Source organism: Rattus norvegicus, chromosome X (genome assembly GCF_036323735.1).
Source record: "Rattus norvegicus strain BN/NHsdMcwi chromosome X, GRCr8, whole genome shotgun sequence".
Classification (NCBI taxonomy): domain Eukaryota; kingdom Metazoa; phylum Chordata; class Mammalia; order Rodentia; family Muridae; genus Rattus; species Rattus norvegicus.
Window position 1 is genome coordinate 156,395,971 of NC_086039.1, and position 14,201 is coordinate 156,410,171.

The following is a 14,201-nucleotide window of genomic DNA, read 5'->3' on the forward strand; positions in this document are numbered from 1 at the left end:
TAAGGCAGCCATGACTTCCAATGTACAGTGATGATGAGGCAGATTCTTCAATGTCCTTGTTCTTGCTTCTTTATCTGCGTTCTTCTTAGGGATCCTTCTGGTATTTTTCCATAAGAGCCAGCAGGCCAATGACCCCTGTGTAAGGGCATCTTTCCTTAATTGTCTATTCCCTGATGGCTTTGGTATATCTGTACCTGGGGTAGAGTGTGGTCACAGAAATGTAACCTCTTACCTCACTTTGAATAGTGGCACACACCTTTAATCCTCACACTTAGGAGGCAAAAGCAGATTGATCTCTTTGAGTTTGAGGCCAGCCTGGTCTATATAGTGAGTTCCAGGACAGCTGGGGCTACACAAAGAAACCCTGCCTCAAAAAGAGAGCGAGAGAGCGAGAGCGAGAGCGAGAGCGAGAGCGAGAGCGAGAGCGAGAGCGAGAGCGAGAGCGAGAGCGAGAGAGAGAGAGAGAGAGAGAGAGAGAGAGAGAGAAACAACAACAAAGATGCTGCTAGGGTCCTCATGCCCTCTCTCAAGGTTCTCAGCTCCCATACAGAAGATCTTGTTGAGGGACAGGCAGAATCACTGGAAAAGTCTCCTGAGCAGATAGGAATAGGACTCCAGATGATAGCAGGACAAGAGGGCGTGGATGGAGTTGGAAAGGTAGGCTCTCCAGAAAGTGGTAGCCCTGCCCTGGGAACAGTAATGGATAGAAATAGAAATTTAGAGACTCTACCTTATGACTCTGGGCTCCCTAGCACAAAGCTACTATACGCCTTCTCCCAGCCATGTCACTTAAAACCATGGAGTTACAGAGCTTCCCTGTACCAGGCCCTGGTCCTCTGTGACTCAGGCATATGCCATAGCTCTGGTAAGCAATTTATCTTCAGTTCTTTCCCACAGCCCCAGGTGACCAGGAACCAGGCATTTCCAGATGCATGCCTGCCCATCTTAGAGGACCTGGAGCCAGAACAATTGGTCTTAGACTATACAGGGACAGACCAGTATGAGGAACAACAAGTTACTAGTCCTAGCCTTAGGTCACCTCTTAAATCCCCCTGTCCCTAGGGGCAGAGAGACATGAACTGACAGGGCTACTATCATCAAAAAGCTTCCATTGTCCTTATCCTTGTTTCCTGGCAGTCGGTCCTGTGCCTCCCTATATGGGCACCTCCTGCTTTTGATCTTCTTCCACCTACACCAAGCCCCCTATCTCCCCTAAGCTCCTCCCAGTGTTATCCCACAACTTTAATGTGTGCTCCAGGAATGCACTGGTAAGCTCAGCCAGGCTTAGTTTGAGTCCCCAATATAGATGAACTTGCTTGGTACCTTCTTGATTCTGCTTGGTTGACAGGGAGCCCTTCACACATAAGGCCCTCTAGGAAATCCACCCCCTCCCCTTGAAGGCAAGAGTCTCTTCCTTGAACTGCCATAGCCTGCACTTTCCTGATGTCTGTCCCCCATAGCTCCTTTCCAAGCTCCTGAGCTCCTGCTCTGTCCCTTAAATATTCTTCACAGCTTGGTCCTAGTCCCCTCCCTCCTATTTGAACTTGATTATTCCTCATCCAGATACTCCCACACAGGCTCTTTGCACTTCTACAACACTCCTAGGTTGTGAGACCTAGGGAATCAGAGTGGACCAGCTTCCTGGAGGAGTACCCCGAGGAGCTGGAGGAACAGCACCTATCTCTTCTTGTGTTTCCCTCTTCTACTGTCTCACTTACTCCTGTGGTTGTGGTTCTGTCAACTCATTGCTCATACTCTGAAGTTGCTCCCTGTCAGTCTGCCACCTTTATCCTCTATCCCTGTCTCTTAAAATGATTTCTTCCAGAGTCCCTCCCTCGCCTTCCATGTTGTGCTTTACTCCAAGCTACCTCCACTCTCTGGAGCCCTTGCTTTCCCCCTTTGCAGGTTAGCATTGTAGTCAATCTTCTCTAGATGTCTACAGGTTGAGAGCTTCCTCCTTGCATTCTATTGTCATTTCATTGTCCTCCTGTATCCAAAAATATCTCTCTTGGAAATCTGTCTCCTTCATGAGACTGGAGAGATGCCTCTGTGGTTAAGAGCACTTTGCTTCCTAGCACCTTATTGAGCTGTAACTACCTGCAATTGCAGCTCCAGAGGTCCCAGTGTCATCTCCTGGCCTTCACTGACATGGACAGATACACCACACACACACACACACAAACACACACACACACACACACACACAAATAAATAACACATGAGCACACATATAAATAAATAAAAGAATTCTCCCTCACCTCTAAACTACTCCAAACATGCACAAAAGGTCCAATATATTCCATACTTCTGGTTGGAAGTGTCTCTTTCATTCTTGGGAACCTAGACCCAGTGTGTTCCATTGTCTAGTAGGTATCTGACACCCAGTCTGTCCTTTGAGTCTCTAGAGGCATGAGCTACTGAATGGGAATTAATCCTATGTTGCCAGATTCCGCTGTAAATAGGGGCTAGGGCAGATGTGTCTCCCAGATGAATTCCTCTAACTGCCACTGGAGCTGTGCAGCCCTCAGAAAAAGTGGCTGTCACTATGGGCTGTATCAAATCTGAGGCTTCAGACAGAGCTACCTGGAGTTCAGTCTTTGTACCTTTTCCCTAGTGCTCCTAGGTGTCCAATGCTTAGGCCTCCTCTGCACAGTGGCCCTGGACCCATAGTTTGAGTATGCCCAACAGGTCCCTGAAACAGACAGAGCCATTATTTCATTAAAACACACATACCTGCTGTCAGTGGCCTCAGAGAAGAGTAGAAGGGTTGGATTGGTCCAGGGCTTGGGAGTTACCTCTTGTTGGGTACAAAAGATCAGATATTTAAAGAGAGGACCCACTTAGGGCAGTGGGGCTTCTAGAACCTGTCCACAGATACTTTCCCTGACCTGGGGCCCAACTGGCTTTAGAAACTCAATTGTGGGGCTAAGGTCAAGAAAACACTGGACAGGGGCTTGCTCCTGGAAAGAGTAGACCATCAAGAAAGCCCCTCCTTAGGCAAGGTCTCAGCCACCAGAAATTGGGTGTCTTCTTCCCTCCTCTACCCCTTATAGCCACAAATTGCCACATGTATCCAAACTCTTCCTATTCTTCTGCGCTTCTGTGTATGTCATGGCCACACCGGTGTTCTCAAGTCTCTTCGTGTCTGTCATTCCTCTTCCATTGTAGGCAAGCAGCAGGATGGGGCGATGGACAGTAGCCAAACCAGAGGTAACGTGTGTGTGTGTGTGTGTGTGTGTGTGTGTGTGTGTGTATCTGTGTGTGTGTTTGTGTGTGTGTGTACATGGCTCAGGGCAGCTGAGGAGCCTGAGCCTGGGGGAGGAGAGGGACAAAGGGGGATGGGGAGGGACCACCTGCTACCAGGGAAGAAGCAGCACCTAAAGACAGGTGAGTGGGCCCCGAAGTCCCATACTGGCTTGGCAGTGAAGGGGGACACCCTTGGAGGCTGCTTCAGTTTCTACCAGACACTGCTTTCCTGAAGCCTAGACGAGCCACCTGGAAAACAGCTGGTCAGTGCCAAGGCCATCAGGCATGGCTTGAGCTTATCCACAAATGAGAATTACCCATGAATGGACACCCTGGGACCACTTCGGCCAGATGATGAATCTGAGGCATAGAGAGGGTAACTTGTCAAAATCCCTGGGTGCTAGCTCTGTGAGTATCCCAGGTAAGAGGAGCAAGCTGGAGCCTGGAAGATAACAGATTGGTAGGGCTTTGGGTGAAGGAGACATTCTGATGTCTGGGGCCCTTGCTTGGTGGGATAACAATAGATGGGGACACAAAGCTAGAGTGACACAGCTAGACAGGACCAGGAATGTCCTCAAGGCTGCTAGGAGGAAGGAGCTCTGGTAAGTGGCTTTGGGCTACCAGGTGAGGTGAAGGGATGCATAATGAGAGGGAAAAAAACAGGGGACACCCCCACAACTACTAGGTTAGGCAGCAGTTTCTTTAGGAAGAGTGGAGGAAGTAGGTGGGGGGGCGGTATGATTACTTTTAGCATCTATGCCACCACCACAAATGCAGCAAGAATGAATTGAGGTGTCTAAAAAGAAGGAATTAGGGGAGTGCCCTGATCCAAGAGGGGGTAGGGAAAGATCAGGTCAGAACAAGCTTACCTAAGAGCACTTGGGAGGATGCAGTATGAGCAGGGGTGCTAAGAGGAGTGTATACTAGGGCTCCTTAGTGTCCCTGAAGGGAAAGTGGGGGTAGCTTAGACATTTGTGGTTAAATGAGTCAGATTTTGGTTCCAGAACATTCCTTGGACCAGCCACAGGACTCCTCTCAGGTACTGAGATTTGGGGCATCCAGGACTGACCACCTTGCCTGTGCACAAGTTACTTGTGCTGGTGTCTGTCCACCCTTCCCACAAAAGAACTATCTCTCTGTCCCACCTTAGACAGTGCTGCAGTTATCTGCCTACCTCAGAAGGGCCTGGGCTTAGGATACAACAGAGGAAGGCCTACAGATTCCCTTTTCAAAAGTTGACATTAAAACTGATCCATTAAATCCCATATGATGAGACATGTATTTCCTTGTGAGAGCCCTTTGTAACCCCTTTACCCGTGCTAGGCCCTAATATCATCCAAGGGTTTCCTTTATGTACAGCTAAGAAGCAGGATGGGGCTGTTGCCATGGAAATGCAGCCCCTGAAGAGTGCCGAGGGTGGGGAAATGGAGGAGCGGGAAAAGAAGAAAGCCAACGTACCCAAGAAGGAGAAGTCAGTCCTGCAAGGGAAGCTCACAAAACTGGCTGTGCAGATTGGGAAAGCAGGTAGGTTCAGCCAGAGGCAGCAGGGCAGGGTCCTGGAGGACAGTGGGCTCCTGGAAGTCGTATCAGTTCCAGATGCTGTGAATGCAATGAATAAAATTTTGTCCTGGCCCTAATGCAAGTTCATATGCAGAGAAGTGGACAGTATTCCAGAAGACTGTGGCATATACTGTAGGGTCAGAGGTGCAGGCCAGAGTCAAGCATGACTGTCAAGTTCTGGTTTACCACTCTGCACCCCAATGTGGCCTAAGTCACACACTCTCATATTACCTAGCAGACTCCCTGACTCAAGTCTTCTGGCCACATCATAGTCAGGAGGCAGCTAACTTTATCGAGGGTCTGCTGTCCAGAGGCTCAACACCTGAAGATGGCTAGCCCCTTACAGATGACATCTCATACCCTCAGCTTTCTGCTCTTTGTGTCACACTGTCCTGGGGAAACTGGAGTAAAGGCTACCTCAGGACCTCTCATTCCATACAGTCATCCCTTGAGTTGTTTATCTCAAAAGATGGCTCAAATCTATCAACCCTTTGCAAAGGCCATGGCTGGGCTCAGGCCAGGATGACTGCATTGCCCTCACCTTTTCTTCCCTACTTTTCTCCCCTCTCCACAATGGCTGAACAGGATTGGTGATGTCTGCTATCACTGTCATCATTCTGGTCCTCTACTTTGTGATTGAGACCTTCGTTGTGGATGGCCGGGTGTGGCTGGCAGAGTGCACACCAGTGTATGTGCAGTACTTTGTGAAGTTTTTCATTATTGGAGTCACTGTGTTGGTTGTGGCTGTCCCTGAGGGCCTGCCTCTTGCTGTTACTATCTCCTTGGCTTACTCTGTTAAGGTAATGCTATTACTACTTACAATTAATTCCATCACATAGACCCCCAAAACTGGAGTAGGATTATCAGTGGGCACGTTAGGTATAGTGGGGACTAGGGAAGGCTGGGGATGCCTTTGGAAGGAGGAAAGGTACTGGGAAAGATAGACTTCACTAATACATACTAGCAGAGGGTCCTACTGTACCGACCTAATGCTAAGACAGTGAAGGGAGCAGAAAACAAGCTGAGAGGCCTCAGAAAAGGTTCTGAGACACTGAGAGATAGTGGGAGAGTAAAGAAGAACAAGTGGGGTGTGGAAGAAAACAGATAGCAGGAAATTGAAAAGGGAGCTCTAAAAGATAATTTTCAAGTCAGCGGTGCAGAGAGCTTCCTGGAAGCTTACTGTTCACTGTCTGATGGCAGCTGTTGGATCTTATATACCTACTCTCTCAGTTTGACTACCACCCAGCCCAGAGGTGGCTGACGTCAACAATGGACTGTTTGTGTTACTTACTCATGTTGTCTTTATCCTTATGAGTAAACAACTGAAGCATCTCCTATACCACATTTGCCCATTACAGAAAATGATGAAGGACAATAACCTGGTACGCCACCTGGATGCCTGTGAGACCATGGGCAATGCCACAGCCATCTGTTCTGACAAGACAGGCACACTCACCACCAACCGTATGACAGTGGTTCAGTCCTACCTAGGAGACACCCACTACAAAGAGATTCCAGCTCCCAGCGCCCTGACCCCCAAGATCCTCGACCTTCTGGTTCATGCCATCTCCATCAACAGTGCCTACACCACCAAAATTCTAGTGAGCATGGCTAGAAGGGCAAATGAGAGAGGGTGCAGGGCTGGTGGCATGGCATAAACTTCCCTGAGGAGTCCACTAGGCCCACTTGTAAACTTTAGGTTGCTGGGGAAATAGCTGAGTGGTATTGGTAAAGAATTTGCCTACTGTTCATGAAGCTCTGGGTTTGCCCAACCATACTATAAAAGGAAACACAGAGCAGAGGAGAAAAGCAAAGATGAAGGTTGAAGAGTCAGTATTTACTTAGTCCACAAAGTGTTTGCCTTACAAGCATGAAGACTTGAGTTCACTCACCAGAACCTGTGCTTTTAAAAGAAGAAGCTAGGCAACAGCCTGCTTGTAATCCCTGCACTGGGGAGGGAAAGACAAGCAGAGCTTAGGGCTCCAGGCCAGAGACAGATCCCATCTCAACAAAACAAGCAAAAGCAAGAACTTTGACAGAGTACTCCCACTGTTGGGTAGGGCAGGTGGGCTCTAGACATCCTTTCCAAGCATGGTAAATAATAGAAAACCTATAAAGGGGGGTTGGGGATTTAGCTCAGTGGTAGAGTGCTTGCCTAGGAAGCGCAAGGCCCTGGGTTCGGTCCCCAGCTCCGAAAAAAAAAAGAACCAAAAAGAAAAAAAAAAAAAAGAAAAGCTATAAAGGGCTACTTTGCAGATCGCATAGCCTGTGTAGTCAGCATGGGTGCCCTCCCTGTGCTCCATGCCACCGCCCTCAAGCTACACAATGGCCAAGACTGGATGAGAACCTTGGCCTTAGGGGTGGAACAGAAGGTACTCTGGGCCCTGATGCCAAGCTGACTATTCTTGCCTACAGCCTCCAGAGAAAGAAGGCGCTCTCCCACGCCAAGTGGGCAACAAAACAGAGTGTGCTCTTTTGGGCTTCATCTTGGACCTGAAACGTGACTTCCAACCTGTACGGGAACAGATACCAGAAGATCAGCTTTACAAAGTGTACACCTTCAACTCAGTTCGCAAGTCCATGAGCACAGTTATCCGAATGCCTGATGGTGGCTTCCGCCTCTTCAGCAAGGGAGCCTCAGAGATCCTGCTCAAAAAGTGAGTGTGTAACAGGAAGAAGGATCCAGGGGTTGGGTGGCTGGGGGCTAGCATTTGATTAATCCATTTGTCTATTGTCAGACAACTGGGTTGTTCTCACATTTGGGGTCATGTATGTCTACAAAGGTCTCAGACAGCCCTACCTCTCTGCTCTTGCTAGCCCTTCTCTTGGGCTAGCTTTCTGTATCTTTCTTCAGCAGAAGTTACATAGTCTAGGCATCTCCAGCTTTCTGCAGTCTTCACTGCAACTTCAGCTTCTCCCTTACAGCTGAGTGCACTACCTAGAAGTATCCTGACCACACATCTATCTCCTGGCTCCCCAGGCTTTCCATTAAAATCTAGGTGGAAGGATCTACAACCCTGCAACTCTTACCTTCTGAACATCTGACAAATCACCACACAGGATGCCAAGGCCAACAACCACTAGCTTGAGCTACATATGGGCCCATATGAACCATGGCTGCAGTGGCGTGAGTCCCTTGCTAGATGAATAATCCCCCCAAAATAGTTCACTAGTCAGATTGGGACAAGAAGGATATCCTGGAGCTGTCCTCTCAAAAGACTCTGCCCTACATAGTCTTTGAAAACAACTTGTATTTTTACATCTCTGAACTGTGGCCTTGCCAATTTCTGAGATTCTCTCCAGACATCGTGCAATGCTTGACCTTCTAAAGTGGCACTATCATTCAGTAACATGCTCCTTGGCTGGAACTTTATAGCAGATCTGCTCTCTCTCTCTCTCTCTCTCTCTCTCTCTCTCTCTCTCTCTCTCTCTCTCTCTCTGTGTGTGTGTGTGTGTGTGTGTGTGTCTGTGTCTGTGTCTGTGTCTGTGTCTGTGTCTGTGTCTGTGTCTGTGTGTGTTATGTGCACATATGTAGAGGCTAGACTAATGTGGGAGTTGGTTACTTCCTTCCACAATGTAGGTTCTGGGATCAAATTTTTACCTGCTGAACCATCTCACCAGCTTTCTTTGTTTTTTGCTCTGATCACGTTACATTGTGCCTATGCCACAAACTGAATGCTGGGCTGCTCGAAATTTCCTCTGCCAGATTAGTCTATCACCTTTAAATTTAACCTCACACTGAATGTGAGGGCATGAACAAAAGTGTAGACAAGATCTTTTTCATAGCATAATACAAATGGTCTCTAGTCTACTTTTCAATATTGTCCTTGTTCTCATTTGAAATCTTGCAAGCACAGGCTTTACCATTTACACCCCTATTAGCATTCTAGTCCTCTGAGTTCCCATCAGAATTACCTGGTAAGCTCTTAGAACATTCTAGGCTTAATCTTGTTGTTGCCATTCTATTGGATGGAAAGCTGGGTCTTTGGGTAATTTCAATTTACATTTCTTGAAGACTAGAAATACCACTAAGAGTGAGAAGATATTAGAATATTTCTGTGTTTCTGATGGGACTATAAAACAGTATTTCCAGGGCTGGGGAGATGGCTCAGTGTTAAAGTACCTGCCACACCAAGCAAAAAGACCAGCATTCATATAAAAGATGTGAGTGACAGTAGCACACATCTGTAACTTGGTCCATGGATTGAAGGGTAGGGGCAGTGGTGATGGGGAGAGAGGCACATGGTTGACTGGAGTTCATTGGGCAGGCATGCTAGCTAAATGGATGAGCTCCAGGTTCAGTGAAAAGCTCTGTCCAGAAACTACAGTGAAGAGTAATTGAGGAAAATATCCAGGGTGACCTTTGGCCTACACATGCATGTACATACATGTACTTTTATACCTGTTTACACACACACACACACACACACACACACACACACTGGTATAATCTTGGAAAATATTTTTTTATATTTTATGGTTTCTCAGAAAGTTATGTATAGCACTGCCATGTGACCCAACTGTCTTATTCCTAGGCATTTATGTGATAATTCACTTTGACTATTACCTTGAATGTACTGAGGGATATTTAGGAAACTGGTACCAATAACTAGGATCACTGCTTTCACCATACCAGGTCCTGTGGAAGAAAACTTAGGATTAACTTGTGGTTGGAGTTAGGAAATGTTTGGAAGACCATGCTACAGAGTTGGGTTGTCTTTTTGTTGTGCTTTAAAATTTTTTGCTTATGCTGACTACTAAGTCCTCATTAAACATATAATTTTATCTTTTCACTCTCCCAATAATGTCTGTAGATGCATAGATATTTTCAAATCATGATGAAATCCAATTTGTCTGTTTTTGCTGTTGATGTTTGTATATTTACTTTCTTATCTTTGGTTTTATTACATTTTTAATTATTGTTGAATTATGCATATGGGTGTCTTGTCTGTATGTATGTCTATGCGCCATGTGTGTACAGTGCCCATGGAGACTAGAAGGGGCATTTGGAGCACTTTGAACTGGGGTTATAGCAGTTATAAGCTTCCATGTGAGTGCTAGGATTCAATTCAAGATCCTCTGGAAGAACAGCTACTACTCTTAATAACTGAGCCATGTTTCCATCCTCTATTTTTAATGTATAAAAGGATTTTGCCTGTGCATATGTCTGTGGTCCATGTATGTCTGTGTACCACATGCATATATTGCCCATGGAAACCAGAAGGGGGCATCAAATCCCCTGAAAACTGGAGTTACAGGTAATTATGTGTGTGCTGAGAATCAAACTCCTATCCTGTGGAAGAGCAGCCAGTGCTATTAATAGTTGAGCCATTTCCCTAGTTCCTACTTTATTGTTTGTGTGAGTTCATGTGTGTGTTACATGTACATGCATGTGTACATACAAGTAGAAGTCACAGGACCAGAGAGTCTGTTCTCTCCCTTTACCATGTGGGTCCCCAGGATTGAACTCAGGTCATGGGGCAGGCAGCAAGCACCTCTGAGCCACTTCATCAGTCCCCATTTGGTTTGTTTTTTTGAGACACTCTTCACTCTGTAGTTCAGGCTAGCATGGAACTTGAAGTCCTTTTGCCTTAACTTCTTCAGTTCAAGGACAACAGCCATGTGCAACTGTATCTGAAGTGGGGTTTCTTTCAGAGATGATGAAAATAGTCTAAAGCTGACTGTGGTGATGATTGCATGTATCTAAAGATATACTACAATTTGTTAAATTGTACACCTTAATTGGTGAACTGTATGATTTGTGAATTGTATCTCAGTGAAACTATACAAAACCTGAAGGAGGGAAGGAGTGTGAAACCTTGCCCCTGAGCATCCCTGGTCCTCCTACCTCTTCTCATCCTACACACTTCACCTAGGTCTTGGCCTTTCTCTTTTCCTGAATCCTTCTGCCTCACCCATATGGGTCCCTCCATCTATCCTCAAGGGCCTTGGAAAGAGAATCCTCAACAGGACACCAGACTTCTGTGCCCCCAGACTCAGCCTATTCCATGCTCTCAGCAGACCTGGCCACACAGTGCATCTTTACTTGGTTGTTGTACTCAGAATACTGTCACCAAAACAGCCTAGTCACAGCATCTGCAGCCCATGGAACAGGCTCTACTGGGGTAGGAGGAAAGACTGCATTTGGGATTCCTGACCCTTTTCTATGCTGCTTCTTTGATGGTACTATGAGCCTGAAGCTGAGGCCAACCAACATCCACTCTGTTCTTTGCTGACTGTGGAACATAAGAAAGTTATTCCTCTATCCTGCCAGCTCAGTTTCCTTATGTGATATGGAGATCCTGGGAAACTGGATCTACTGGGAGTGCTGAGAGAATTCCATGAGTGAATCCATGACCAGGAAAATTTCAGCCTTCGGTGGTTTTTGTTAATTTTGCTGTCTATCCCCAACCTCATCAGCCAGCTTTGTCAATTTCCTTGTGGCACCTGCCAAATAAGACTCCATTCAGTTTAACCACAACTTTTCTGAAGCTCTGTTCCCTAGGCCTGTCCTTTTGGAAGCTCCCAGACTATCAAGCTGGGACTGAGGTTGCTGCTGCTGTGTGTTGTTCCTGCTTTGTAGTTCCAGATGACTGTCCATTGCACTTGGGTTTCACATACATTCCAATCCTTTGTCCTAAAGAATCTGTAGGAAAGCTACAGTAAGCTTCAAGCTGCCATCTTTTGCCTGGGTCTCTTAGCCAACCAGTGTGTGAGTGATCACAGGTTGCTGTAACAAATGGCCCCAAACCTGGTGGCTTAAGAAAGCATAAGTCTTAGACTTACAACTGAATTGGTAAAGTTTTTGCCTCAAAAAACTCAAGGGCCTGAGTCTGATCACCAGAAACCATGCAAAAAGCTGATAATTCCAACACTGGGGAGGCAGAGCAGAAATAGGTTGATCCTTGAGGCTCTCTGGCCAGCTAGCCTACCCTGCTTGGCAAGCTCTAGGTCAGGGAGAGGCTGTCTCCAAAACAAAAAAAAAAAAAAAAAGACAACTACTAAGGAACAATAACCTAGTTCTGCCTTTTGGCGCTCTCTCTCTCTCTCTCTCTCTCTCTCTCTCTCTCTCTCCTTCCCTTCCTCCCTCCAGAAATTTATTACCTCACATTTCTGATGGCCAGAAACCTAAAGGTATAAGCAGTGTGCTCTCTCTTAGAGTGGGAAGAGGGGATCTTTGCTTGCCTCTCCCAAATAATACTGCTAGTAGGCAGCTGTATCCCTCCAGTTTCTCACAGGTCATCACATGGTCTTCTCCCCTGTCTGTGCACCTCTGCATCCTGTTGTTTGTTTGTTTGTTTTTAATAATGTCATTGGTTAAGGTCCCATCCTAATCCAGTGTGACTGGCACTGTTTCCTCTTGTTCACTCCCTGTCTCTACCCCACTACCTCTCCCCTGCCCCAGGTGTACAAACATCTTAAACAGCAATGGTGAACTCCGAGGATTTCGTCCTCGGGACCGGGATGACATGGTAAAGAAGATCATTGAGCCTATGGCTTGTGATGGCCTCCGCACCATATGCATCGCCTACAGGGACTTCTCTGCTATCCAGGAACCGGACTGGGACAATGAGAATGAGGTGGTGGGTGACCTTACCTGCATAGCTGTCGTGGGCATCGAGGACCCTGTGCGACCTGAGGTAGCTGCCCCCTTTCTGGAAGCTGCTGTAGTAGCTATTTCCCAGGTTCAAGGTTGTCCAATAGGTGGCAAGGTAGCTTTTTCCACACTGGACCTGCACACTGTCGGCTTGGCATACAAACACATGGCAAGATCCACTTTCACCCACCTTCCTAGATGTTATACCTCTTCCTGTCCTATTTATAGATAAAGCAGCATGGAAAACAGAGACGTGGAGTCTCTCAGGGCCATGGGACCTTCCTCCATGCCTTTGATCCCCTTGCCAAACTCTCTTGTCCCTGACCTATGGGAGTTCTATGGAACCTATGGGAGTTTGCAGCTGTGCTAGAGACAAGATTTGGGTGCAGATAGACCTCAAGAGTCATGTGGCTGAAGCAAACACAAAATAATGGCCTTGACATAGGAAGGTCACTAAAACCTTTGATCTGAGCACTTTTTGTGTGGTGGTTGTATTTGCTGGTCTTTAAAATGGGAGATTTTTGTGAAAGGATCCTCATGAAAATACTGTGAAAGGGCCCTCTATCTTCCTAGCCCTGTCTGTTGGTATCTCCTTCATGTTAGACTACTTGATCCTACCCATTAGCCTGGAGCTTTGGCTATGACAGGGGATGAGAAGCTTTGTATACAGGATCACAAAGCAAAGGCATTTGGTTCTAAAGCAAATACTCCCTGAATCTAAAGAGTAGACATGGACCAATATCAGCAGAACATCCCTGTACTCAGTTGGGAATGGAGTGAGAAACACAGTGAGCACCAGAGGCCTAGGCTGGGCTGGCACCAGAGGCCCAGGACCAGCTGTGCAGTGATATTTTTGAAGATTTTCACCTCAGAAAATGTGAAACACAGACAAGTATTAAAAAAAGACACAACCAGGACCCAACCTCAGTGAGTACTTTGGGGAATCTGGGGTAGAAACTCAGGACAGGAAGATCCTATCTCAGTCTGGGTGATGACAGAGAGGTCCAGGGAACAAGGTCAGTTCCTTTGTGGCTTAAAGTGGTTGAGAGGGAATTTAGCCATAAAGTTACTGGGGAGACCTGACATCAAGTCCTGGTTCTGGGGCAAGCACAGGGGACCAGCAAAACCTCCATGGGTTTTAGTCAAATTTACTGGGCCCTGGAAAGTACATGATGGCCACCAGAGGGAGACAAAGAGCTATGTCCACAGAAAGTCCAACGGATGACTGGAGTTGACCTGGGACCTTCTACAGACCTCTACTTTCTGCTGTGCTGTGTGGGCCTTGACAAGGAGGCAACAGGCTGCTCAGCAAGGGAGAGTATCCTTTGGAGGAAGTGTTCCTACCACCCAGCTAGGAGACTGAGAGCTTGGAGACTGCTTATGTGGGTAGGCCTTGGAGACTGCTTATGTGGGTAGGGCTTGGAGTAGTGGCTGCACCTGGATTCTGGGACGAAGTTCTCTTTATGGAAGATCTTATGCAGCACTTAAGACCTTAAGAGAACAGGATGTGTCCTTGAGACTGAGCATAAGGAGACACCACATACACACACGTAAACACACACACACACACACACACACACACACACACACACACACACACGGTGGGGGCAGTGAGTGAACTATCACAGCTAGACTCTACTCAAGGCATATCCTTCCCTGTCACCTGACAGTTCTGGCTTTGATTATTGAATCATTGTCAAAGTCTTAAGTAGAGGCTCCTGTGCTCTTGCTCACCACCCTCCACTTGCTTCCCCAAACTACTCTGTCCGTCTGTGTCCACCTTGCCTACTCTAGTCTC

General features: G+C 47.0%; 1 protein-coding gene across 19 annotated transcripts in view; it reads left to right on the plus strand.

The window, feature by feature from the left end:
- Positions 1–14,201, plus strand: part of Atp2b3 (ATPase plasma membrane Ca2+ transporting 3) — a 96,504-nt gene that overhangs the window by 28,389 nt on the left and 53,914 nt on the right. For 14 of the 19 annotated variants that reach the window (XM_063279857.1, XM_039099540.2, XM_039099545.2 and 11 more), the window contains exons 7-12: positions 3,169–3,210; positions 4,606–4,770; positions 5,392–5,606; positions 6,165–6,407; positions 7,222–7,463; positions 12,212–12,446. In XM_063279857.1, the coding sequence (XP_063135927.1) occupies positions 3,169–3,210; positions 4,606–4,770; positions 5,392–5,606; positions 6,165–6,407; positions 7,222–7,463; positions 12,212–12,446 (1,142 nt within the window). 19 annotated transcript variants of the gene reach the window in all.